The 27957-nt window shown below is 39.9% G+C and overlaps 2 protein-coding genes across 2 annotated transcripts; both read right to left on the bottom strand.

The window, feature by feature from the left end:
- Window positions 1–449: 449 nt before the first annotated feature.
- LOC137609398 (ornithine decarboxylase 1-like) lies at window positions 450–8999 on the bottom strand. The gene is made up of 10 exons (XM_068336393.1): window positions 8985–8999; window positions 8624–8744; window positions 4811–4938; window positions 4434–4607; window positions 4147–4319; window positions 3832–4048; window positions 1630–1713; window positions 1329–1488; window positions 1043–1152; window positions 450–716 (listed from the first exon to the last, which is right to left on the bottom strand). The coding sequence occupies exons 1-10, from the start codon at window positions 8997–8999 to the stop codon at window positions 450–452; spliced, it is 1449 nt and encodes a 482-aa protein (XP_068192494.1).
- A 2747-nt stretch (window positions 9000–11746) lies between these two features.
- LOC137609395 (ornithine decarboxylase 1-like) lies at window positions 11747–27539 on the bottom strand. The gene is made up of 12 exons (XM_068336391.1): window positions 27397–27539; window positions 24861–25177; window positions 20609–20752; window positions 16240–16367; window positions 15876–16049; window positions 15592–15764; window positions 15277–15493; window positions 14251–14334; window positions 13956–14115; window positions 13768–13877; window positions 13315–13447; window positions 11747–11841 (listed from the first exon to the last, which is right to left on the bottom strand). The coding sequence occupies exons 1-12, from the start codon at window positions 27537–27539 to the stop codon at window positions 11747–11749; spliced, it is 1878 nt and encodes a 625-aa protein (XP_068192492.1).
- Between the last annotated feature and the right edge of the window lie 418 nt (window positions 27540–27957).

Raw genomic sequence — 27957 nt, 5'->3', positions numbered from 1 at the left:
CAAATACTGCATTTGAGTACTACAAAGAAAATAATTGTTAGCAACCACTCCATAACATTCAATGTAAGACTACACAAATGTACAAATCGTCACAAGTAACACTTATCTAAATTGCAAAAGATTTTCCAAAAATCTCAAAGAAACAATCAAGACTTAATGACCCTAACCCTAACCCTAACCCAACATCAAGTCTACCAGACATGACTGGTTATATGACAGATTTTATTATAAAATAATTTTTAAAATATTTTTTTTGTTATGGTAACTTTATAATGATTTAAGGTTGTTCTTTAAGGACTGACATGTATAGGGTGATTAAAATATGTTGTAGATGTCATAAAGGTGTAAGGTACTCCAAGTGTCAGCTGATACAACAGTGTAAAGTTGTGTTCTTTTAAATCCATTAAATTCAGTGCTCATGGTGACAGAGTAAGCACCTATGTCATCCATTAGAATCCATTCCCCAATTTGTTGTAGATGTCATAAAGGTGTAAGGTACTCCAAGTGTCAGCTGATACAACAGTGTAAAGTTGTGTTCTCTTAAATCCATTAAATTCAGTGCTCATAGTGACAGAGTAAGCACCTATGTCATCTATTAGAATCCATTCCCCAATTTGCATCTCTGGAAGACAGTGCGTTCCGAGAAGTTTGTCTATAGAGTCACAGGTTGGTCCCCAGAAAACAGTCTTGTATCGCTTCTCACTGTTCTTCACAGCCTGTTGGGAGGAAAAAATAGCAAATCTAATTTCCACTTCACAACAGTTCTGAATGTGACTGCATAGTTCAACATACTTTACAAGCCTGAAATTACGCAGATAAGCAGGATTTAAGAAGCTTTTCGCTCATGCAGGTGGCAAATTCTTAACTCAATTCTTAATGGAATTATCATTATAAGAAGGGAAGCACCGGGGGACAGGTTGTAGAACAGGATTTTCAGGTTGTTGACATTGGCCATTGTCAATTAAATTGGTTTTAAATATGATCTGTTTTGAAAAGTGAACCAATAATGGCATTTCTCTGTGTTGACAGGCTTGATATTTACCCTGTAGGGATATGGTTGAATGTTGGTGAGTCCAGGATGAACAATAGCCAAACCAAGGGCACCATACAGTCCCTCATTAATGTAGAGCATCATTTTCTCTGTGTCACCAGCTGGAAATATACAATTAAAACAATCAAAGTTGGTACAACACCAGCTCTGAAATGGTTTAGATATTCAGAGAGATGGATGGGCTGACAGCCAGAATGAATGTAATTGTACTTTGTTGTAATAGTAGTAGTAATATTGTGACATTTCTTTGACTTCAGAAGTAACTTCGATCCATTACCTCGTTTATCTACATCATCCATGACAAAACTTTTGCCAACAATGTTTGCTGCCAATGTGAAGACTGGTTGGGCATAGAATTGACCTGGTTCTGCAATAACTGTCACTCCACTTTCTGACGGGAAAAATTCATCGAGCGTTTCATTAATTACTTCTGAAATCTAGAAAGGCAAAAATAAAATAGGTTAAAAACACTTTTCATGGTTGCCTTATTCTGAGTATTCATCATTATACCCAGGGTTTGGCCACAAAATTAAAAGGAAAGCAGGCTACTCAATACTAGCTTATTTTCTGAATTTTACCTCTTCAAATTGGAGTTTTAAATCATTCCTTGAAGAAAATCCCCCTCCAATATCCAAGAGGCTCATTTTGAATCCCAAAAAATTCTGCAAAAAAACCCAAAAGACACAAACAATGTTAAGATTCTGAGTGGTAATGAGCAGTAAATATTCATACATCTCTAATCATTCTGGCTTGGCCAACATAGAAAAAGTGCACAGGATGGCTCAGTACCAACTTTGGCACCGTCATGCATTTCAGCTCCAGCGCTCAAACAAATAAAAACACTTCTGTGGATAGGAAGCTGATAATAGCAGCCATTGCCATAATCCAATCGTTCATCTCCTTAAGAGTAGAGTAGAGAGTAGAGTATGACTTTATTTATCCCTTGAGGAGGTTCCGTCAGGGAAATTAATATCTCCATCGCACACAGCACAGTGAGTACACAAAACACAAAAAAAGCACACAGAAAGCACCAGCACATAGAAAGTAGTACAACACCAAATAGAAAGAGTAATAAATACCCATCAAGAATATATAAATAGAAAATCATAAATAGGCATAGAAATATAAAATAAACAGGCCTGGTTAAGTATGGATATAGTGAAATGTGTATAGTGTTTGTATTATTTTTGCTGTATTGTCTGTGTCATCCCTCAGCGCTCGTGTGGACTTTCTTCTACTTCAACTCCCCCAGAGAGGAGTTGAGCAGTTTGATGGCTCAGGGGAAAGAAGAGAAAGAAGTTTTTTATGAACTCAGATCATGATTATTCTTAAGTGTTTGTTTTTTTTTAAGTGTATGAATGAACATTTACATAACAGCCTCAGAATTGAGATTCAATGCTTTTGATCACAAAAGTAAAGGAACTATATGCAGGACAAGTTTTTTTATGAACCTAGAACATGACGTGCATTAATGAATAAAACACATGCAATAGGAAATTATGAACTACAAAGTATGCATGAACAAGCATTGTCATACTCAACACAAATTTGTATTTTTTTTCCTTATAATTTTGTATTTTATTTTTGTGATCAAACTGTTTTTTTCAATTATTTATTTTACCACTTAATGGTCTTCCATTTTTTTCACACAAATTAAAGTTATTAAGGTGTTAGTGTGTGTGTGTGTGTGTGTGTGTGTGTGTGTGTGTGTGTGTGTGTGTGTGTGTGTGTGTGTGTGTGTGTGTGCATGTGTGTGTGTGTTCGCGTGCACGCTATGTAACAGTTAAAATATCTATACAGTATATACGTAAATTATTAATTTGAACTGAAGTGAGAAAGTGTCAAACTAAGATCAAGCAGGTAAAAAACAAACAAACAACTGCAGTGGAGGTGGTGCGACATGAGCTGTTTTCAGCTCTGTCTGGTCAAATGCACAGCGTACTGTACGTGGAACAAAACAAAACAAGAAACAAGTTTACCAAGTAACCTTCAATAGACAGAAATAGAGATAAGCTGATGAAAACCTAAGGAAAGCAGCATGAGCTACAGTGATACTCGTCTGAAACGAGCAACAATTTCAGAAAGCCAGAGGCACAAAAATGTGATGATGACCTCCATCTCTCGTGAAAAGCCAAATACTCGATAGTACAATACAGAATTCATTGCTGTGACCATTATGAAAGTAGGTCAGGGTAAATTTTTGAATTCAGGGGTGTCGCGGGATGTTGCAGTTTCTGACTGCCTGGTTACCCTGGAAAATGACTCAATTTCTACGTCAGTTGACATCATTTAGGAAATATTGTGAAATCTAGGAGACATGATTGCAGTGTTTAAGTATATCATTTGGGAGAAAAGAAAATATGTGAAAAAGCAAGACAATTCAAGTAACAGCTAAAGTAACACATCCATGTGATGCTTGTTTCCTTTGTTTGTATTTCAGCAGAAGTAGAAAATAATTACTTGTGAGCTACAGCAGAGTTGTGGGGTGAGTTATGGGGTCTGGACCTAATTTTACTGAAAAAAAACGACATTGTTACAACTGAATACACATTTTGTTACACTTAATGACATTTTACGCAAAAGGAATTTTATAGTCTGCACTAAAAATATTTACATTATTTAAAATACAAGCTGCGTGGCCAAGAATTGTGCAATAATATGTGTATTTCCGTAATATGATTTAATATTTAAACACTTCATATCACGATAACAAATGTTGAACAGATGTTTAATTTATAAAGTTGGATCTATAATGTTCTGTTGTCTTGACAATTACTTACCGCAATGTCAAAAACATGTCGGGCATCAGCGATTGCCTGTTTATAAGTCTCTTTTCCGGAACACAAGGAGCCGGCATGAAAGCTGACACCAATGACATCCATTCCCAGCTCTTTAGCACGTTTTAGCAGTTTTCCAACCGACTCCAGACTGGCTCCAAACTTTGAACTGAGTTTTAATGTGGATTGTGAATCATCCACTGCTATACGAAGCACCATTCTGACACACCAATGAAAAAAGTTGCAAGAATCAGTGTTCACAGAATCATTTACATGTTATATACGGACATAAAAATATATAAGTATTATTTCACTTACTTGGCATTGGGATGATTGAGAGAAACTTTTACCAGTTCTTCCTCATTGTCAAAAGTCATTCTGTTAATGCCATGAGCGTAGGCATATTTGATGTGTGACAGTGGTTTGATAGTATGAGCATAAATTATGTCATCGGGAGTCCCTCCTAGGGACAGGATCAGCTTAATCTCATTCTGTTAGACCAAGACATGCATCACATTAGCAAACTAAGAAACCAGATAAGCAAGAGACAACCTTTCTCCATAAATATGACCGATAGAAAAAAAAAAAACCAGAACATATTTTACCTTGCTGGCACAGTCAAATCCTGTGCCCAAAGCTCTCAGCATCTTCAAAATTGCTGGTGTGTCATTGCACTTCACAGCATAGAAAGGCCTGACTCGAGGTAAATTAGCGAGCCACCTGAGATGAGTCATATACAGGCGGTCCAGATTTGCCACATAGAATGGGTCTTCAATGTCCTGAGTGAATAAAGAGCAGATACATGCAATTATCAAGAAACCTAGTTTATTGTTTTTTCACTCTCTTATAGATTTCTGTGTAGGTTCTCAGTTATCCAGGTCACGGTTATACAAAGCTGTTTAAATCAATCCACTGGACTTTAAGAAGGTTTCTTGAACATTACAGCTAATATAATGTCCTGATATGATATCCCTATACTCACCTGTGAAGCACGCTCTTTTATTGTATCATCTATGAAATCTCTGATGGTTTTTCCACTGTCTAAAACACCAATTTCACAATTCTCAGGTATGATATCATGAACGATTGATTCATTTGTGGTCACAGAATCTGGAAGGTGGACAAACAGCAAAAGACAAAATCACAAAATTAATGACAATTTGACTTTTAGACTCATCAAAAATATTGTGACAGAAGAACTGGGTAGTTCATAACTAGTTGTTTATTTATGCAATGACAATAGTCTGGAAGAAAAACAAAAGCAAAAATATGTTACTTTTTAGTTAACATCAAAAATCCTGAAAAGTATTTGCATGTCTCACCAAATTTTTCCATTATTGTAAATTTCAGATCTTCTGAAGTGCTGAGGATACAATGCTGGGCTTTTCAACAAGTGCGTCAATGGAACTCTGCAGAGGAGTCCAGAGTGCTCATTGGCTGTGATCTTTATAGTGTTGGGTTTGACCCTCCTTCAGGGATGAGCAGACTGTCAACCTGAATTAGCCTAATGTGTATCATTTGTTATCTGTGTGCTCTGTCCTTTTGTGGTTAGAATGATATGTGATTGACAAGGAAATACGTGTTGTGCTATCAATGTCTGTGCAAGCACATACAGATTGTTTAAATTAAAGTTCCCAAAAGAAAGAAGACTGGAAATAAGTCTAATGACACAAATCAACACAAGACTGTAGATAAAACTATCTGTAGCCACCTACTGTTAAAAAAAACCCATAAAAGTAAAAATAAACAGCTGTTCAGGTGCAAAACAAACCATATAGCAACATGTGATTCATTGTCATAAAACAAACAGATTAGACATGAACCAGCCAGACGGGTTTATTATATTTTTCTTTATTCAGTTCTATATGAGAAACTATGTTTTTTTCATTGCATAATTGTCACATAATTACTTATTAGCTGCAGCAGAAGAAAGAGTGTGAGAAAAATTGGATGAAAACTGGATGGTTAGTCACAGGAAGGGCCAGAGAAAAAATTAAACTCACTATGATATAACTTATAGTCGAACAATGTTAAGAGAGTTGTGGTATTTTGTTTCTCGTATGTCAAACTCAGTTCAAGTTCCTTATCTTAATGCAAAGGATGTCATAAGCTGTATAAGGTCAATATTTGTGTTAAAATTAAATTCTTCGTATTGGTGTCTTATTAGTCCTAAGTGAAGTTTCCCATTTCCTTTAAAGGGAGGGCTTAGGTTTGCCTTCTCCAGGGAAATTTAAAGATCAGCATATTTTTTAAAGTGTTTTTTGACCTTTTTTTCTGAAATGAATGATTTAAATATTTCTGACACAAACATTAAGTTTACGTAATGCTTAATATCCTTGTAAGCATTCAAAAAGTTACACCCAGTCTGGCAACATACTGGTAGTTTACAGTCAAACGGCCAAATATAGCCCTGAGGTTCTACTGTTTTCTTTGTTAACTCATTTAATATCTTTATATAACAAGTCACAGTGCAGCTGTTGTCAACTTTTGTTTATGTTTAGAGAAAATCTTCTTGATTTCCTTTTGGCTTTTCCCTTCAGGGGTCGCCACAGCAAATCAATGGCCTCCATCTAACCCTGTCTTCTGCATCTTCTTCTTTCACACCAACTACCGTCATGTCCTCTGTCACTATATCCATAAACCTCCTCTTTGGTCTTCCTTTAGGCCTCCTGCCTGGCAGTTCAAAACTTTATCTACAAAACCTCTAACATGTGCTGTCCCTCTAATGTACTCATACCCGATCCTATCCTTCCTGGTCACTCCCAAAGAAAACCTCAGCATCTTCATCTCTGCTACCTCCAGCTCTGTCTCCTGTCTTTTCCTCAGTGACACTGTCTCTAGACCAAACAACATCGCTGGTCTCACCACAGGTTTGTACACCTTTCCTTTCATTTTAGCTGAAACTCTTCTATCACACATCACACCTGACACTTTTCTCCACCTGTTCCATCCTGCCTGTACACGCTTCTTCACCTCTTTTCCACACTCTCCATTGACTGTTGACCCTAAGTACTTAAAATCCACCACCTTCTTGATCTCTTCTCCCTGTAACCTCACTCTTCCACTTGGGTCCCTCTCATTCACACATGTACTCTGTCTTACTGCGGCTAACCTTCATTCCTCTCCTTTCCAGGACAAACCTCCACCTCTCTAGCTTCTCCTCCACCTGTTCCCTGCTCTCACTGCAGATCACAATGTCATCTGCAAACATCATAGTCCATGGAGATTCCTGTCTAACCTCGTCTGTCAGCCTGTCCATCACCATAGTGAACAAGAAGGGGCTCAGAGCTGATCCCTGATGCAGTCCCACCTCCACCTTGAACTCCTCTGTCACACCTACAGCACACCTCACCACTGTCTTACAGTCCTCATACATGTCCTGCACCGCTCTAATATACTTCTCTGCCACTCCAGACTTCCTCATACAATACCACAGTTCCTCTTTGGGCACCCTGTCATAAGCTTTCTCCATATCTATGAAAATACAATGCAGCTCTGTCTGGCCTTCTCTGTACTTCTTCTCTATCAACATCCTCAAAGCAAATACTGCATCTGTAGTACTCTTTTTTGGCATGAAACCATACTGCTGCTCACAAATGCTCACTTCTGCCCTTAGTCGAACTTCAAATACTCTTTCCCATAACTTCATTGTATGGCTCATCAGCTTTATTCCTTTGTAGTTTCCACAACTCTGCCCATCTCCCTTGTTTTAAAATTTTTCTCAGGCATCTTCTCACTATCTAAGATCCTGTTGAACAACCCAGTCAGAAACTCTACTGCCACCTCTCCTAGACACTTCCATACCTCCAAAGGTATATAATCAGGACCAAGTGCCTTTCTACTCTTCATCCTCTTCAATGCCCTCCTCACTTCATTCTGACTAATCTTTGCTAATTCCTGGTCCACAACAGCCACCCTTTAGTCTTTGTTCTCTCTGATTTTCCTCATTCATCAACTCTTCAAAGTACTCTTTCCATCTTCCCATGACACTACTGGCACCTGTCAATAGACTTCCATCCCTGTCTTTAATCACCCTAACCTGCTGCACGTCCTTCCCATCTCCATTTCTCTGCCTTGCCAACTTGTATAGATCAGTTTTTCCCCTCCTTACTGTCCACCCTTGCATACAAGTCATCATAAGCCCCTTGTTTTGCCTTTCTACCTCTACTTTCACCTTACGCTGCAGCTCCCTGTACTCCTGTCTACTCTCCTCAGTCCTCTCAGTGTCCCACTTCTTATTAGCTAACCTCTTTCTCTGTATATACTCCTGTACCTCCTCATTCCACCACCAAGTCTCCTTATCTACTTTCCTTCCAGATGACACACCAAATACTCTCCTACCTGTCTCCCTGATCACATTAGCTGTAGTTGTCCAGTCATCTGGAAGCACCTCCTGACCACCCAGAGCCTGTCTTAACTCCTCCCTAAAAGTCATGCAACACTCTTTCTTTTTCAGCTTCCACCATTTCATCCTCTGCTCTGTCTTTGTCCTCTTCTTTTTCCTCACCATCAGAGTCATCCTACACACACCATCCTATGCCGTTTGGCTACTCTCTCACCTACCACTACTTTGCAGTCACTGATCTCCTTCAGATTACACATCTACACAAGATGTAGTCTACCTGTGTGCTCCTACCTCCACTCTTATAGGTCACTCTATGTTCCTGCCTCTTCTGGAATAAAGTATTCACTATAACCATTTCCATCCTTTTTGCAAAGACAACCACCATCTGTCCTTCTGCATTCCTCTCCTGGATACCAAACCTGCCCATCACCTCCTTATCACCTCTGTTACCTGCACTAACATGTCCATTGAAGTCTGCACCAATGACAACTCTCTCACTTCTAGGTATGCTGTGCATCACTTTGTCAAAGTCCAACCAGAATTTCTCCTTCTCCTCCAGCTCACATCCTACCTGTGGAGCACACCCACTAACAACATTGAACATCACACCTTCAATTTCTAGCTTCAGACTCATCACTCTATCTGACACTCTTTCTACCTCCAGGACATTCCTAACAAACTCCTCCTTCAAGATAACTCCTACTCCATTTCTCTTCCTATCTACACCATGATAGAACAACTTGAGCCCTGCCCCTAAACTTCTAGCCTTGCTACCTTTCCACCTGGTCTCCTGTACACACAGTTTGTCTACCTTCCTCCCCTGCATCGTGTCAACCAACTCTCTACCTTTTCCTGTCATAGCTCCATCAGTCAACGTCCCTACTCTTAGTCCTATATCTTGGATTTCTCTTCTCTCTCTTCCTGTAAACACACTTTCCTCCTCTCCTTCTTCAACCACCAGTAGTCCAATTTCCACCGGCACCCTGTAGAGGTCAACAGCACCAATGGCAGTCGTTGTTAACCCGGGCCTCGATCGATCCGGTATGGAAGTCATATATTCAATTCGCATATTGATTTGGCAAAAGTTGTACGTCAGATGCCCTTCCTGACAAAACCCTCTGTATTTATCCGGGCTTGGGACCAGTGCAATAAGACACTGGCTTGTGCCCTCTTGCGGCTACATTATTTATGTTTAGAGAAAATGACTCACTAAAATGGCTCTGTTCATATATGTGGCTCATCATAGAAGGGCAGCCCCACCCACATTCTGGGCTAACAGAACCATATCACAAACTTACAAACATTCTATAGATGCGTGTTTCACTTGGAATTGTTAAAATATGAGAATCACTTGTGTTATTTACCCATTTCCCATTGTAAATCTTGTGTTCAAAACTGAATTCAAATTTAAATAATGAGCCTTCCCTCATGATGTGAACAGACATTACCAAGCAGCAAACTTGAAAGATGAACTTTGATCACCAGAAGGTCAATGTGATGATTCCCTCAATGAGGGAGTTTTCCTCCGCCACTGTGGGGAAAAACAGATTGACTGGTTGTTGCTCTGGAGGGTCCTGTTGGGTTTCTCTATCTGCTAAAGTGCTTTGAAATGTCTATTGATGTGATTAAGCACTATTCAAATAAAGGTTGATTTATTGATTGAAGAAGATGAATGAATGAATGTTATGATCACACACCACACTTAGTATTTGGCAGCAAAACACAGTGGAATAGAGATAATAGTCATATTAGTAATGTGGCCAAGGGGTCTAAGGCGCTGGATTAAGGCTCCAGCCTCTATCAGGGCATGGGTCGAATCCCACTGCTGCAAGGCTCGTTTTAGGAGGCAGTAGCTCAGTTCACTTGAGCAGTAATCCTCAACCCCCGGCCGCGGACCGGTCCGTGGGTCTTTTGGTACTGGGCCGCACAGAAAGAAAAAATAATTTACATTACTTCCCCTTTATGTATTTCGGAGTCTGAAAGATGTTTTATTTTGAAAAGTGACTTCTGTGCGGAGTGACACACAAATGAATGCATGCGTCTGTCCCGCTTGACAGGGCTTGGTCATGTGACAGGTTACCAGCCTCTACCCCTAAGTTAAGCGCCCACAACCATACCAGTGTTCTGGATTAAAGTCAAGGCGGATTATCCTGAGATCACCCAAAAAGTATTGTAAACCCTGCTTCCATTTCCAACCTCCTGTCTTGGTGGAGTGGTGGAGTGGGATTTTCTGCAGTGACTGTGAAGAAAACCAAACTGTTCAGTAGACTGGATGTCCGGAACACACTTCAGGTGTCACTGTCTCTCGTTACCCCTAGATCAGCGGTCCCCAATCACTAATTCGCATTATAACAACTATTATTATTTGATTGACTTCACTCTTTCATTGGAAATGATCAGTATTTCTCCTACGTTGAATGCACTGATTGTACGTTGTTATATTTCAAAGTAAACCTCATCAGTGCAGTCACTTCAATTGTGTTTTGATTATCAATTTATAGAAAAATGGTGCTTTGTCTGTTGATGTCTGCATTTTACATAAAACCACTGCGTATACTTTATTATTGGACTAAAGCTGTCCTGGCGTCATTAAAAATTATCGAGCAAATGAATGCCGGTCTGTGAAAATATTGTCTCAGATGAAACTGGTCCATGGCGCAAAAAAGGTTGGGGACCACTGCGCTAGAGAATATGGAATACTCATGAGAAACCATGAGAGTGGTGAGGATGATACTTGGAATCATCATCTGTAACATGAAGGAAAAAGCATAGACTGAATATATTTAGAGGTGAGGCGACAGAAGCAGATGGAGACAGGTTAATGAAATAATCAAAGAGAAGGTAAACGCCCTGGGATTCGCCCTGGGTACCTCAAATCTCTGGATGTGCAGGGACTGTCATGGTTGACACGTCTCTGTAACATCGCATGGCAGTCGGGGACAGTACCTTTGGATTGGCAGACCGGGGCGATGGTCCCTCTTTTCGAAAAGGGGGACTGGAAGGTGTGTTCCAACTAAAGGGGGATCACACTCCTCAGCCTCCCGGGGAAAGTCTGTTCCAGGGTACTAGAGAGGAGGATCAGACCTATAGTCAAACCGCGGAAACAAGTCAGTTTTCGTCCCGGTCGTGGAACACTGCACCAGCTCTACACTCTCCATCAAATGCTCGAGGGTTCATGGGAGTTTGCTCAACCAGTCCAAATGTGTTTTGTGGATCTGGAAAAGGCATTTGACCGCGTACCCTGTGGTTTTTTGTGGGGAGTGCGTCAGGAGTATGTGGTTTGGGGCCCTTTGCTGAGGGCTGTCCGGTCCTTGTATGACCAAAGCAAGAGCTTGCTACGCATTGCCAGTAGTAAGTTAGACTTGCTCCAGGCTCATATTGGACTTCAGTAGGGCTTCCCTCTGTCACTGGTTCTGTTCATAATCTTTATGGACAGAATTTCTAGGTGCTGCCAGGATCCGGAGGGAGTCTGGTTTAGGGACCAAAGGATTCATCTCTGCTTTTTGCGAATGATGTTGTCCTGTTGACCTCATCAAACCTGGACCTTCAGTGTGCACTGTGATGATTTGCAGCTCAGTGTGACGCGAGTGGGATGAGGATCAGCACCTCTAAATCCGAGGCCAGGGCTCTGTTGCAGTCTCTGACTGCCTTCTTGTTTGTGTCTGGAGCTGTGAGAAGAATGAGAGGATGAAGGCCTTCTGTGATACTGATCAAGTTCAGACTGTCCTGTTATTGTAGAAGTGATTTGAGTCTCTGTCATAGACTGACTGGTTGTTTTTTCGGCTGATTTTATATTTTATGTTTCATCTTGTAAGAATACAGTGAACTAGTCCAAGTATAGACAGTGATTTAGATGTGTAAATTTAAATTTGAATACAATGTTGAAGAGTCTGACTACACACTTATATAGTCCAAATCCCAAAGCGGAACATGAGCGTAGATTTAGGAGCCTGAGGGGGATAATGGCAGTAAGGTCCTTGTCTATCTTCAGGGTTTGTCAGGTCAGGGGTCAATTTATACTTCTTCATACACTTGTTCAACAACGTCTTCATTTAGGATCTGTGTATGTGAAACTTGTTCTGTAATTAGGTATGTGGTCTTGATCAAAGACATTTTCATGAAACACAAATATTAACAAAAAACCTTCTAATAAATATAAATCCATTTCAGACCTGTTGTGATTCCTCACTGTTCATACTGATTGTTTGAAAATCCTTTTTTAATGCATTTCTAATTAAAAGGAGAATAAGAAACAGCGACCCAATACAAGTCCATTGGACTGAGCTAGTGTCAAACTGCAATAACAAATTTTTCTTTAGATCTAAAGGAAATATGATGCTTTTATCACTCAATCAACAGTTGAATAAACTGGAAACTGTCAGAGAAACAGAAGTAAGACATTTCATCAAACAAGTTTTTACCTTGTCACTTTATTGAAATGCAGTGTGTTAAGAGATTAAACAATAACATTTAACTTCTAACAAAAAATATGGCTTTCTCGTTGGGCTACAGCGTAGTATATGATAACCTCAAATACTGCATTTGAGTACTACAAAGAAAATAATTGTTAGCAACCACTCCATAACATCCATTGTAGGACTACACAAATGTACAAATCGTCACTAGTAACACTTTTACCTGAATTTCAAAAGATTTTCCAAAAATCTCAAAGAAACAATAAAGACTTACTGACCCTAACCATAACTCTGACCCAACATCAAGTCTACCAGACATTACTGGTTATATGTATGCGTTTTTATGATAAATTATTTTTTTTAAATTCTGTTAATTATTGTGTGGAATGTTCTGAATTGTTAATGTGACTTTAAAATGATTTAAGTTTGTTCTTTAAGGACTGACATGTATAGGGTGATTAAAATATGTTGTAGATATCATAAAGGTGTAAGGTACTCCAAGTGTCAGCTGATACAACAGTGTAAAGTTGTGTTCTTTTAAATCCATTAAATTCAGTGCTCATAGTGACAGAGTAAGCACCTATGTCATCCATTAGAATCCATTCCCCAATTTGTTGTAGATGTCATAAAGGTGTAAGGTACTCCAAGTGTCAGCTGATACAACAGTGTAAAGTTGTGTTCTCTTAAATCCATTAAATTCAGTGCTCATAGTGACAGAGTAAGCACCTATGTCATCCATTAGAATCCATTCCCCAATTTGCATCTCTGGAAGACAGTGTGTTCCGAGAAGTTTGTCCGTGGAGTCACAGGTTGGTCCCCAGAAAACAGTATTGTATCGCTTCTCACTGTTCTTCACAGCCTGTTGGGAGGAAAAAATAGCAAATCTAATTTCCACTTCACAACAGTTCTGACTGTGACTGCATAGTTCAGCATACTTTACAAGCCTGAAATCACGCAGATAAGCAGGATTGAAGAAGCTTTTCGCTCATGCAGGTGGCAAATTCTTAACTCAATTCTTAATGGAATTATCATTATAAGAAGGGAAGCACAGAGAGACAGGTTGTAGAACAGGATTTTTTTTGTTTACATTGGCCATTGTCAATTAAATTGATATTAAACGTAATTTGTTTTGAAAAGTGAACCAATAATGGCATTTCTCTGTGTTGACTTGGTATTTACCCTGTAGGGATATGGTTGAATGTTGGTGAGTCCAGGATGAACAGTAACCAAACCAAGGGCACCATACAGTCCCTCATTAATGTAGATCATCATTTTCTTTATGTCACCAGCTGGAAATATACAATTAAAACAATCAAAGTTGGTACAACACCAGCCCTGAAATGGTTTGGCTTCAGAAGCAACATTACCTCTTTTTTTGTCATCATCCATAACAAACTTTTTGCCAACAACGTTTGCTGCCAATGTGAAGACTGGTTGGGCATAGAATTGACCTGGTTCTGCAATAACTGTCACTCCACTTTCTGACGGGAAAAATTCATCAAGCGCTTCATTAATTACTTCTGAAATCTAGAAAGGCAAAAACAAAAAAAGGTTAAAAACACTTTCATGGTTCCCTCCTTCTGAGCGGTCATCATTTTACCCAGGCCACAAAAACAAAAAGAAAGCAGGCTACTTAATACTAGCATATTTTTGTCGTTTTACCTCTTCAAATTGAAGTTTTAAATCCTTTCTTGCAGAAAATCCCCCTCCAATATCCAAGAGGCTCATTTTGAATCCCAAAAAATTCTGCAAAAAAACCCAAAAGACACAAACAATGTTAAGATTCTGAGTGAATGTCAGCTCCAGCGCTCAAACAAACAAAAGTACCTCTGTGGATAGGAAGCTGGTGACAGCAGCCATCGCCCTAATTCATTCAATCATCTCCTTAAAGAAAGACAATTGTAATTGTCTCATCATACGACATATGCTGGAAAAATTATGCTGGAGCCTATCCCAACTGGCTATTGGTGAGAGGGGGGGTACACCCTGGACAAGCTGCCAGTTCATTGTAGGGTCCACAGAGATAAGTCTAACGACAGTGGGTAGCGCTGTTGCCTCTACCCACTGCCATACTACCTACAATTGCCATAATTACCCTAGAGAATGACTCAATAACTATAACAGTTGACAACATGGAGTAAATAATGCAATAACTAGGAGACATGATTGCATTATTTAAGTACAGGTATATCATTTGGGAGAGAAGAAAAGTTGTGAAAAAGCAAGACAATTCAAGTTATAGCTAGAGTAGCACATCCATGTGATGCATGTTTCCTTCGTGTGTATCCCAGCAAAAGTAGAAAATAATACTTATGAGCTACAGCAGAGTTGTGGTGTCAGAGTTAGGTCCAGACCCCATAACTCTGACATCACAACTCTGCTGTAGCTCATAAGTAATTATTTTCTACTTTTGCTGAGATACTGAAAACATGACATTGTTACAACTGAATTCACAACATTTTGTTAAACTGAATGACATTTTATGCAAAAGGAATTGTATAATTTCCACTCCAAATATTTCCATTATGGGAAATACATGCTGCTTGGCCATGTATTGTGCAATAATATGTGTATTTCCATAATATGATTTATTACTTAAGAACTTCAAATCATGAAAATCACACTTGAACAAATGTTTAATTTATAAAGTTGGATTTGTAATGTTCTGTTGTCATGACAATTACCTACCGCAATGTCAAAAACATGTCGGGCATCAGCGATTGCCTGTTTATAAGTCCCTTTTCCGGAACACAAGGAGCCAGCATGAAAGCTGACACCAATGACATCCATTCCCAGCTCTTTAGCACGTTTTAGCAGTTTTCCAACCGACTCCAGACTGGCTCCAAACTTTGAACTGAGTTTTGCTGTGGATTGTGAATCATCCACTGCTATACGAAGCACCATTCTGACACACCAATGAAAAAAGTTGCAAGAATCAGTGTTCACAGAATCATTTACATGTTATATACGGACATAAAAATATATAAGCATTATTTCACTTACTTGGCATTGGGATGATTGAGAGAAACTTTTACCAGTTCTTCCTCATTGTCAAAAGTCATTCTGTTAATGCCATGAGCGTAGGCATATTTGATGTGTGATGGTGGTTTGATAGTATGAGCATAAATTATATCATCGGGAGTCCCTCCTAGGGACAGGATCAGCTTAATCTCATTCTGTTAGACCAAGACATGCATCACATTAGCAAACTAAGAAACCAGATAAGCAAGAGACAACCTTCCTCCATAAATATGACCAATAGAAAAAAAAACCAGAACATATTTTACCTTGCTGGCACAGTCAAATCCTGTGCCCAAAGCTCTCAGCATCTTCAAAACTGCTGGTGTGTTGTTGCACTTAACAGCAAAGAAAGGCCTGACTCGAGGTAAGTTATCGACCCACCTGAGATGAGTCATATACAGGCGGTCCAGATTTGCCACATAGAATGGGTCTTCAATGTCCTGAGTGGAAAAAGAGCAGATACATGCAATTATCAAGAAACTTAGTTTTTGTTCTTTCACTCTCTTATAGATTTCTCCGTTGATTCTCAGTTAGTTATCCAAAGCTGTTTAAATCAATCCACTGGACTTCAAGAAATTTCTTGAACATTACAGCTAATATAATGTCCTGATATGATATCACTATACTCACCTGTGAAGCACGCTCTTTAATTCTATCATCTATGAAATCTCTGATGGTTTTTCCACTGTCTAAAACACCAATTTCACAATTCTCAGGTATGATATCATGAACGATTGATTCATTTGTGGTCACAGAATCTGGAAGGGAAACAAACAATAAAAGACAAAATTAATAACAATTTATCTTTTAGACTCATCAAAAATATTGTGACAGAAGAACTGGGTAGTTCATAACTAGTTGTTTATTTCTGCAATGACAATAGTCTGGAAGAAAAACAAAAACAAAAAAATGTTACTTTTTAGTTAACATTCCAAATCCTGAAAAGTATTTTTCATGCCTTACCAAATTTGGTACGTCTGTCCATTTTTGACATCATTGTAAATTTCAGATCTTCTGAAGTGCTGAGGATACAATGCTGGGCTTTTCAACAAGTGCGTCAATGGAACTCTGCAGAGGAGTCCAGAGTGCTCATTGGCTGTGATCTTTATAGTGTTGGGTTTGACCCTCCTTCAGGGATGAGCAGACTGTCAGCCTGATTTAGCCGAATGTGTATCATTTGTTATCTGTGTGCTCTGTCCTTTTGTTTTAGAATGATATGTGATTAACAAGGAACTACGTGTCGTGTTATCAATGTCTGTGTAAGCACATACAGATTGTTTAAATTAAAGTTCCCAAAAGAAAGAAGACTGGAAATAAGTCTAATGACACAAATCAACACAAGACCGTAGATAAAACTATCTGTAGCCACCTACTGTTAAAAAACAAAACTCCATAAAAGTAAAAATAAACAGCTGTTCAGGTGCAAAACTAACCATAGAGCAAAATGTGACTCATTGTCAGATAAAATAAACACATTAGACATGAACCAGCCAGAAGTGTTCACAGTATTATCTTTTTCTTTATGCAGTTCTACATGAGAAACAAAATTCTTTTCTTTGCATAATTGTCACAAAATTACTTATTAGCCGCAGCTGAAGAAAGAGTGCGAGAAAAATTGGTTGCAGACTTGGACGGTTAGTCACAGGAAGGGACGGAGAAAAAAACTCACTGTGATATAACTTATAGGAGGACAATGTTAAGACAGTTCTGGTATTTTGTTTCTTGTGCGTCCAACTCAGTTCTTCTTCTCCTTTCGGCTTTTCCCTTCAGGGGTTGCCACAGCAAATCAGTGTCCTCCATCTAACCCTGTCTTCTGCATCCTCTTCTCTCACACCAACTACCTTCATGTCCTCTTTCACTGCATCCATAAACCTCCTCTTTGGTCTTCCTCTAGGAAGACCAACTGGAAGTTCAAAACTCAGCATCCTTCTACCAATATATTCACTATCTCTCCTCTGGACATGTCCAAACCATCTCAGCCTGGCCTCTCTGACTTTATCTCCAAGACCTCTAACATGTGCTGTCCCTCTGATGTACTCATTCCTGATCCTATCCTTCCTGGTCACTCCCAGAGAGAACCTCAGCATCTTCATCTCTGCTACCTCCAGCTCTGTCTCCTGTCTTTTCCTCAGTGACACTGTCTCTAGACCAAACAACATCGCTGGTCTCACCACAGTTTTGTACACCTTTCCTTTCTTTTCAGCTGAAACTCTTCTATCACACATCACACCTGACACTTTCCTCCATCCTTCCATCCATGGTAGGACTGTCCTGGGTCAGGACAGTCCTACCCTGTAAAATTGTGATTTTTAGGCATGTTGAATGATACTTTTGGAAGCCTTGGAAGTTAAACATCTAAACTTGATGAATGTTTGAATCAAGCCTCTCTGGCTGAGGTTGGAAACAGCCTCCTGACAAGGAGAAAAACGTGCACCACCATAAACAAGGCAGAATGAAGAAGCTATAAACGACCCGTTTTGTATGTAAAGCCCCAGAAATCCCATTTAAAACACCATCATAAAACTTCAAAAACCTGCTGGTCCAATCTAAGCAGGTCCTCCTTGTCATCCATGTTTTCGGGACAGCCTCTTTATCCATAACCCTGCTGCTATCGTGGCTAAGTGCTAACAGAAAACAGGTTTAGAGGTGTGTGGAACTAGGGGGGGTTGTTAATAGGCTTTGAGAGCAGCTAATATGGAAAGAAGGACTGTTTAAATTTGCTGAGAGGGAGAGAAGAAGGGACATAAAAAGAGAGGAAAGAAGGAGAGAAATAAGTGACCAGTGCCCCCCTGATGTCATACTGGCAAACTCCTGAGGGGGGACATTTTAAGACCACTTCATTAAGCAACTGAGGAGTTTGTGGGGTGCCAGCATGGCAACAAGGTAGCTGCTGACTGTTCAGTGTGTTTATTCAGTTACCACTGAGTTACAGTCAAAGATGGCCGTCTTTAGTGTAGAGTTAACTAATCATGCTTTGCTGTCATTGTGCATTTTACACACATTACCAGAACACCGTCCATTTACTCAATTCGATTCAATTATCTTGTTGTCTCCAAGTTAAATTCAAAGATATTAAATAGAGCACAACATTACATCAACCAGTCTAACTAGTAATCAGATTTTCTAAATTTCTTCTTAATATTAAAGAATGTCTGAAATGGTGATAAAAATTCCATAAAAGAGACCTTGCATGCATACAGTTTGTCAAACTTTAAGCTGTGAATTATTTTTATTGTCCAGTTTTAGTTTTTGGTCCTAACACAGTAAGTCTGTCTGACACATCAGAAACAAAACACTAACAGAAAAGGACTAGAAGTGACCAGGATAGACTCATCACTTCATGGAACTGGGCCAAAATATTGCACCTAAATGCATCACAGAGACTATAGCCAACAGACAGCTAATGTGTGCATAAAGTTTTGTAAGTGTCACTCAAAATGTGAGGAGGGATTCAGGTTTGTATCCGTATCTGTACTTTGACTGGGCGGGGCGTAAACCAGAGGTGGGTGTGGTTTGCTCGGAAATGGATGGGGGTTAAATCGCTACATTATTTTAAGTCTGAAATTGATATGGATTGATCAAAAGTTGCTATATTTATTGTTTGTATAAAAACTTTTACAGAATAGCCTCAAAATTGAGATTCAAATCAATGTTTTTGAGCACAAAATCACAAAAGTAGGAGAACTATTTACAGAACAATTTTTTTATGAACTCAGAACATGAAGTGCATTAATGATTTCAACGCATGCAATCGGAAATTATGAACAATAAAGTATGCATGAACAAGAATTGTCATAATCAACACAACTTTCTATTTTTTTTCTTTTTCTTTTTAATTTTTATGATCAAACTTTTTTTTCCCCCCAATTATTTATTTATTTTTACCACCTAATGTTCTTGTCACTTTTTTCACACTAAGTTAAACAATGTTGATTAACACTAAAACTCCCAAGGCAGTCAATTTGACTGCTTTCAAAATGTGCAATGTCATAACTTGGTTTAAAAAAAAACTAATCTACCAAAATGAGCCTGACTTTTCCTAAATTGTGTATAATTTATTCTGACATTGTTTGATCATTAAAATTTCAAAACACAAAAGAGTAATGACTGCTCGGATATTATTTGTATATAATTTGGATTATCAGTAAAATATCCGAGAATAAATTTGGTGGTATAGGTAAAAACACATCAGGACACTAAATTAAAACTATAATGAGTTATCGTTTTATTAATTTAATTGACACAACATAGCTTCTCTGCAATTACACATCCAAATTCGAACTTTGAAATAAAAAAAAATGTAACTCTGAAATAAAAACAAATGTATCCTAATTCAAAATAGGTTGGTGTCATCATTAGACCTTAACAATGAAAATTATTAACGATTATGAACAATCCAAAATGCTGTGATGGCTGCCAGCCAGCTGGAGACACTGATGTTAAGATTAAGAAGCCAAGATGGTTTGCTTATGGTTCCCAATCACTCCCAGTCAACACAGGTAACCTGTACCTTCCTTATGCAGCTCCCACTACCTTATGTCATTTGACACAATTATCCTTTGCTTTATTTTTCATACAAATTTGTTTGTTGTTTTTTTTTACACATTCTTTACTTGGCACTGAATTCTTTTCTCCATCTTCTGCTGCTCCAAATCGGGCTCTTGCACCATCATTTGTCGGGCTTTTGCTTTCATGTGTCCTGAGCAAAGTTCTTCTGCGAGTCGCATTATGAGATTCCTCTATGACATCATCTTATTGGTGCATTTCTTAAACAGGATCGGAGCATTTATGGCAGTCAGGTTAAGAATATAACGAAACGCCACCAATGGCCATCATCATGTAGGAGCTCACACTGAATATTTACTCCCCCATTTGATCAAGCACATCTACTACAACCTTGGTTCTGTTGTGTTACTGTACGTAAGTCTCCAGTTTAGTCTCATAGCCACTTGTGATGCTGACAGCTGTGTAGATTGTGATTAGAATGGAGACATTTTACCTTGGTTACATTGGTTACTGTCACATTTCAGCACCTTTTTAGTATCCAGGGCCCTTTGCTCCTCTACAGATGGAGGAAGCTCTTGTCTACTCTTATTTACTGGACCAACCAGGTTGGTTTTCTGGGCCTTTAGTGCCTTGGAAACTTCAAGAGAAGTAAAGAAATTATCATTGGTGATATTTCCCCCTGTCAACACAAGTTACCTGTGTGTTTGTGAGGCATAAGCAACAACTTGGCGTTGTAACAGCAGTGTCTCCAGCTGGCTGGCAGCCATCCCAGCATTATTGAATGTTCATAATAGTTAATAATTTTTATTGTTAAGGTCTCATGACACCAATACATTTTACAGAGAAGTTATGTTGTGTCAATTAAATAAATAAAACATTCAATCTTTATAGTTTTAATTTAGTGTCCTGATTTGTTTTTTATCTCGTCTACCAATTTATTAGATATTTTCAATCATAATCCAAATTATATACAAATATTGTTCGAGCAGTCAAAATCACTGTCTATGGGAGTTTTAGTAGTTGCAGAATTCTGGGAGGCCAAGTGTTAAGGTGTTGAGTGTTAAGCTGAAGAAAAGCTAAGGATAGCAACGTGAGCTACAGTGAAGCCACGCATAGAGAGATCAGTCAATCAGTCTATGTAGGGAAGGGCGGGTGCTGTGTGTGCCTGGCCAATCACTGAGGGTGATGACAGTCAGTTCTGAGAATTTTCCGAGCACGAGTTTTGACCGGTTTTACTCGTATCGTACTCGTCAAAAATTCGTTAACCATACTGGATACTCGTCAAGTTTCAAGTTTCAAGTTTATTTATTCTTATATAGCCCAGATTCACAAACAATGTCTCAAAGGGCTTTACAATCTGCACATATCCCTCTGACCTTTTTGCACTGCAAGTAGTACGACCCTCACATCGGATAAGGAACAACTCCCCCCCAAAACCCTTTGAACAGAGGAAAAAATGGATGGGAGAAACCTCAGGAGGACTGCAGAGGAGGGACCCCTCTTCCAGGAGTGGACAGACGAAGCAATAGATACCGCATGTACAGATTAACAACACAATAATAATAACAATAACAATAACAATAGTAAATGTATGACAAAGTCACGCTGATCCATCCAGTAGAGCAAGTCACCACCAGCCGATGAAGCACACAGAGGTCACCGATTGCCGAGGATCCACCACTCTGAGGACAGACCAAACAGTGCCTAAGTCATTGATCTCAAAAAAGTTATAGTTTAAGATTACTCTGCCAAAACCCATCTGAAATAAGTACTCGGCTCAACCCTAGTTGACCCTAAGTACTTAAAATCCTCCACCTTCTTGATCTCTTCTCCCTGTAACCTCTCTCTTCCACTTGGGTCCCTCTCATTCACACACATGTACTCTGTCTTACTGCGGCTAACCTTCATTCCCCTCCTTTCCAGGACAAACCTCCACCTCTCTAGCTTCTCCTCCACCTGTTCCCTGCTCTCACTGCAGATCACAATGTCATCTGCAAACATCATAGTCCATGGAGATTCCTGTCTAACCTCGTCTGTCAGCCTGTCCATCACCATAGTGAACAAGAAGGGGCTCAGAGTTGATCCCTGATGCAGTCCCACCTCCACCTTGAACTCCTCTGTCACACCTACAGCACACCTCACCACTGTCTTACAGTCCTCATACATGTCCTGCACTGCTCTAACATACTTCTCTGCCACTCCAGACTTCCTCATACAATACCACAGTTCCTCTCTGGGCACCCTGTCATAAGCTTTCTCCAGATCTACAAAAACACAATGCAACTCTGTCTGGCCTTCTCTGTACTTCTTCTCTATCAACATCCTCAAAGCAAATACTGCATCTGTAGTACTCTTTTTTGGCATGAAACCATACTGCTGCTCACAAATGTTCACTTCTGCCCTTAGTCTAGCTTCCACTACTCTCTCCCATAACTTCATTGTATGGCTCATCAGCTTTATTCCTCTGTAGTTGCAACAACTCTGCACATCTCCTTTGTTCTTAAAAATGGGCACCAGCACACTTCTCCTCCATTCCTCAGGCATCTTCTCACTATCTAAGATCCCGTTGCACAACCCAGTCAGAAACTCTACTGCCACCTCTCCTAGACACTTCCATACCTCTACAGGTATATCATCAGGTCCAAATGCCTTTCCACCCTTCATCCTCCTCAATGTCCTCCTCACTTCATCCTGACTAATCTTTGCTACATCCTGGTCCACAACAGTCACCTCTTCTAGTCTTTGTTCTCTCTCATTTTCCTCATTCATCAATTCTTCAAAGTACTCTTCCCATCTTCCCATCACACTAGTGGCACATGTCAGTAGACTTCCATACCTTAACTTAATCACCCTAGCACGTCCTTCCCATCTCTGTTTCTCTGTCTTGCCAACCTGTATAGATCAATGCGTCAAACTCAGTTCAAGTTTATAATCTTGGTGCAAAGTATGTCACAAGCTGTATAAGGTTAATATTTGTGTTAAACTTAAATTCTTCATATAGATGTTTTATTAATCACATGACTCAGTTCTTAGGTAAAGTTTCCCATTTCCTTTAAAGGGAGTGCTCCAGTTTGCTTTCTCCAGGTACATTTAAAGAGCAGCATATATTTTTTATTGTTAATCAAAAATTTTTTACTTAAATGAATGATTTCAATAATTCCAACACAAACATTAAGTTTCCGTAATGTTTAATATTCTTGTAGGCATTCAAAAAGTTACACCCGGTCTGACAACATACCTGTAGTTTACAGTAAAACAGCCAAATTTAGCCCTGAGGTTCTACTGTTCTCTTTGTTAACTCATTTAACATCTTTATATAACAAGTCACAGCGCAGCTGTTGCCTACTTTTATTTATGTTTAGAGAAAGTGACTTCGACTAAAATGACTCTGTTCATATGTCGCACATCATAGAAGGGCAGCCCCACCCACATTCTGCGTTAACATAACCACATCACAAGCTTGCAAACATTTTATAGATGCGTGTTTCACTTGGAATTGATAAAATATGAGCACCACTTGTGTTATTCACCCTTTTTCCTATTGTAAAGCTTGTGTTCAGTAAAACTGAATTCAAATATAAATAGTGTGCCTTCCCTCACTCTGTGAACAAACACTATCAAGCAGCAAACATGAAAAATAAACTCAAATCATAGAAGGTCAATGATATAATGATTCTTTTTTATTAATGCCATTCTGTTATAATGTGTTACAGTAAGAACTTTGTTTTCTGTACTTACTACACCATGCTCCTTGGATCTAAAGGCCTACTGTCAGTTCTATCGATGTTTATTTCATTCTGTAGAGAGAACCTAGATCTAAACAGGTTCCAAACTGGGATGAGCCACTGTGCACAGTGGTGGATTTTGAGACTATTGTCTTCTCGCAACCAATGAGTACTCTAATTCCCGGTAAGGATTGCATAGGAACATTGGTTAAGAATTAATGACACATCAGAAATAGACAGTCTTGGTTTTTGCAGACATTGTTTAACAGTTTCCAGTCCACCTATCTCATGCCAAAATAAAAAAGACTACTGGATTCAAACGGTCTAGTAGTGAGGATATAAGTCGCCAGTTCTTCCAGTGTTACTAATGATAATACCTTTAAAAAATTTCATGCTATGATCACTGGCAATCATACTGTAGACGAGTAGGAATCAGGAAGTTGTTAGGACACAATCCCACACCCTGTAAGCAATGAAACTCATCTGACTGACCCCTAAAGAAAGAGTTTATTTTACTGATTTAGAGTCTATATGCAGTAATGTCCTGTTAACAGTACAGAAGTGCTGTAGTAACAATGTAGTAGCAATGTAGACACATTTTGTAAGAAGTTTATAATTTGCATAATAGCTGCCAGCAGCCAAATAGGCCACTCTGAGAAATAGATAGATATATACATTAATAATCACTAAGGAATCTATCTGCTCACAAAAAAAGGATACAAATAAATACACATGGCAGTGACTAACACAGACAAAAAGACGTTACATAAAGTACATAATTACATAATTAACAATTAACATAATTACATAATTAATTACAACAACAGTACACATAAAAAGGAAGCACAAGAACATGAAAGAAGCATAATAAGACATAGAAGGAGCATAGGAAAAAGATATAACAATAAGAATAAGTGGATGAACCGAACTTTAGACTGACACCAAGGCCCCCCACAAAGTATTCCACAGTGCATCCCCAGTGCATCCCGGGCCCCCCTAGTCTATCCTCTCTAGGCCAACCTTGATAACCCTGCGGCTTCAGCTTTGCCCCCCTCCTTCTGAGAGAATGGTTGTACCCCCTGATTGCACGGGGCACAAAGGAGGTCCTGAGTCTCTCTGTGGAGGACCTCAGTGACAGCAGTCTGCCACAGGAAGAGCTCATCTGTTGGGCGAAGGTGGTGTGCAGGGGGTGGGGGGTGTTACCAAGAATCGATCTAAACTTCGACATAGTCCTCCTCTCTAGAACAGTCTCCACAGAGCCAAGTCCAGGTCCAGAGTCCACAGAGTCCAGGTCCTGGCCAATCACAGAACCAACCCTCCGGATGTCCCGTCTATAGCTACAGCAGGCAGGGAAGGGTGCAACGTCCCTGGACCCTAGTGAGGTTTCCACTAAGGTTTGTCATATGCAGTACATTTAATTAAGGCTATTATGTTAACTTGAAACATAATAGCCTATGTTCCAGCAACTTGTGCCATAGTAGTGTGGGATTGACCAACACTGTATGACCTTTGTGTGTCACTGCATCAATGAGCCTGTGGCACTCACCCTGTTGCCTGCTGCCTTGTTGTCGGTCTGTAGTCAGTTTTTTTTTGTCTATTGTGCTCAGTTTTCAGCCCTGTGTGTCAGGTGGTGTTGAAATGATGACTTTCTTTGAGATCCACAGAGACCAGCTGTGGAAGGGTGTAATATGTTCCCTTTAAAACACCACAGGCAAATTTCCTTCTATATCTTGGAAGTTTTATGTGAACAGAGGTGCAGACCACTCAGATGGAAAGGGAAAAGATGACTAACAGCAGTCAACCAGCGTTGAGATGAGATGATGTAAGGCAGAGTGGACTAGATCCAAAGAGAGTGAAGGTTGTTTGCTATTACAATCTGGATGGGTCGGTTGGCACACATGTCAGTCCCCAAAGCAGTTCGACTCCAGAGGTCAAGATAAGGCTCCTGTGCCACATCACAGTTCCTGAAGCTCTCCACAGCTCAGACTGACAGTCTCCACCTATCTGTTATTTTGAAGGACAGATAATATTAGAGCTAGATTGTCTTTCTGAAGTGAGATATCTTTCCATTGGGTCCATGTAGTGATGGTGAAAGTGGCCAATCGTTTGTGAAATATCAACATCCTTATCCTCAGTGGATAGTTTTGTGCACCTCATGCCCTAGATTGTTCTGTTTAGGGGATGACAAGATCATTGTCCCAATTTCTTTTTTTAATCACAGACTGATTGTGATAACAAGGGGTGACAGTTTATACAAAATAACATGAAAAAAATCCATTTGTTTTCATGTTTTCTTTTGATTAACACACCAAGGGATGGGCAGCAGTACCTAGAAATACTGACATCATAAGTCAAACAACTCGTAACAAACTTTCCCCATTACAATAATGAAAATCACTTCAATCCATCCCATTCTTGTTAAAAATCGCCAAAACTACCTAAATTATGGTTAAAAAAATTTTTTTATCAACCAATAGACATGCATACTCTTCCTCTGCATAAGTAATTGTATATAATTTATGTAAACAATGATTAAGTATCAAAAGAAATGTAAAGATCATGAGAGTACAAAAGCTACATCTTTATTCCACGAATGAGAAAGAGATCCAGTCTCAGCTGATGTTGTATCCATCCGCCAACCCTTTGTAAAGAAGAGATCTGGTCTTAGCTGATGTACCTATCCACCAACTAGTAGTGGCGTCCTGAAGCATGGCTCGTATTCAGATTTACGCTCATATAACAAAAATATGGACAGAGGGATGGGTCCTATCTCAAAAAACTTGCATGTCTACTGTACCTTAGAGGTGAACTCAGACTTGTTACAACCTAGTTCATGGATGGTGTGCTAGGGCTGGGCCACAGCTGATGCTCTCTGTACCTTCTTTCGATGGAGATACATAGAGCCCACATGTGTCTGCATTGGACAGGTGGATGTCTCATACAGGACACCAATAGTAAATATAATGGAACCACAAAAAGCGCAATGTAATGGTACTTCCGTTGCCAAAACAATTCTAACCTGTCAGGGAAAGTACTTCACATGATACCCTCTGGGACTTAAAAGTACAGGTACAGCAGCTTTTCTGCGACTGTATGTCCTGCAGTTCAGCCTTCGTAGGTCAGATGTTTGTTCACCTCATCCCACAGATGATTAGTTGGATTGATCCCTGGAATTAGGAGTTAGCACCTCCGGTTTATGTCCTTCAATCCATCCATCCATCCATCCATCCATCCATCCGTCTGTCCGTCCGTCCGTCCGTCCGTCCGTCCATCCGTCCATCCGTCTGTCCATCCATCCATCCATCCATCCGTCTTCAACCGCTGATCTGGGGCCGGGTGACGGGGGCAACAGTCTCAGGAGGGATGCCCATACTTCCTTCTCCCCAGACACTTCCTCCAGCTCCTGAGGATCCCGAGGTGTTCCCAGGCTAGCCAAGAGACATAGTGCCTCCAGCGTGTCCTAGGTCTTCCCCGAGGTCTCCTCCCGGTAGGACATGCCTGGAACAACTCCCCAGGGAGGCGTCCAGGAGGCATCCAGAACAGATGCACGAGCCACCTCAGCTGGCTCCGCTCAAGGCGAAGTAGCAGCGGCTCTACTCTGCGCCCAGCCACTCTACAGAGGACTCCGATGGACTCACCACCCGCCGAGGAAACTCTAGGGGACGGGTGCAGTGTGGATTGGGTGGCAGTCATCAGCATGGGGCTCGATGACCCAATCCCCAGACAAAGAGTCTAGCTCTAGTGACATGGAATGTCCCTCAATCCATTCTCTTCAATTGCTCCATGGTTCCGTTCTAATGTTCATGTGCCTGCAGAAGAAATGGTGATGTATGGTTCATTATGGGCACTGACTGGTCTGCAGCCTGTCCACTCCATAGACTCTTTTGATCAACACCAGTATTTTTCCCAGCAACTTGTGCCACAGTAGTGTGGGATTGACCAACACTGTATGACCTTTGTGTGTCACTGCCTGTGGCACTCACCCTGTTGCCTGCTGCCTTGTTGTCCGTCTATAGTCAATTTTTTTGTCTATTGTGCTCAGTTATCAGCCCTGTGTGTCAGGTGGTGTTGAAATGATGACTTTCCTTGAGATCCACAGAGACCAGCTGTGGAAATA

Source organism: Antennarius striatus, chromosome 16, assembly GCF_040054535.1.
Source record: "Antennarius striatus isolate MH-2024 chromosome 16, ASM4005453v1, whole genome shotgun sequence".
Lineage (NCBI taxonomy): Eukaryota > Metazoa > Chordata > Actinopteri > Lophiiformes > Antennariidae > Antennarius > Antennarius striatus.
The sequence above is the reverse complement of the archived record's forward strand: the minus strand, read 5'-3'. Positions and strand labels throughout refer to the sequence as shown.

Excerpts from the sequence above, each read along its gene's own strand:
- LOC137609398 (XM_068336393.1), bottom strand. Across the intron at positions 4,939-8,623 it reads CAATGGACATGTTAGTGCAG|ATTCTGTGACCACAAATGAA; the intron begins GTAACAGAGGTG and ends TCCACCTTCCAG. Across the intron at positions 1,153-1,328 it reads GGATGATGTAGATAAACGAG|CTGGTGACACAGAGAAAATG; the intron begins GTAATGGATCGA and ends GTATATTTCCAG.
- LOC137609395 (XM_068336391.1), bottom strand. The coding sequence starts at position 27,539 with ATGCTGATGACTGCCACCCAATCCACACTGCACCCGTCCCCTAGAGTT. Across the intron at positions 25,178-27,396 it reads CTTGAGCGGAGCCAGCTGAG|CTATAGACGGGACATCCGGA; the intron begins GTGGCTCGTGCA and ends TGCCTGCTGTAG. Across the intron at positions 16,050-16,239 it reads TTAAAGAGCGTGCTTCACAG|GACATTGAAGACCCATTCTA; the intron begins GTGAGTATAGTG and ends TTTTCCACTCAG.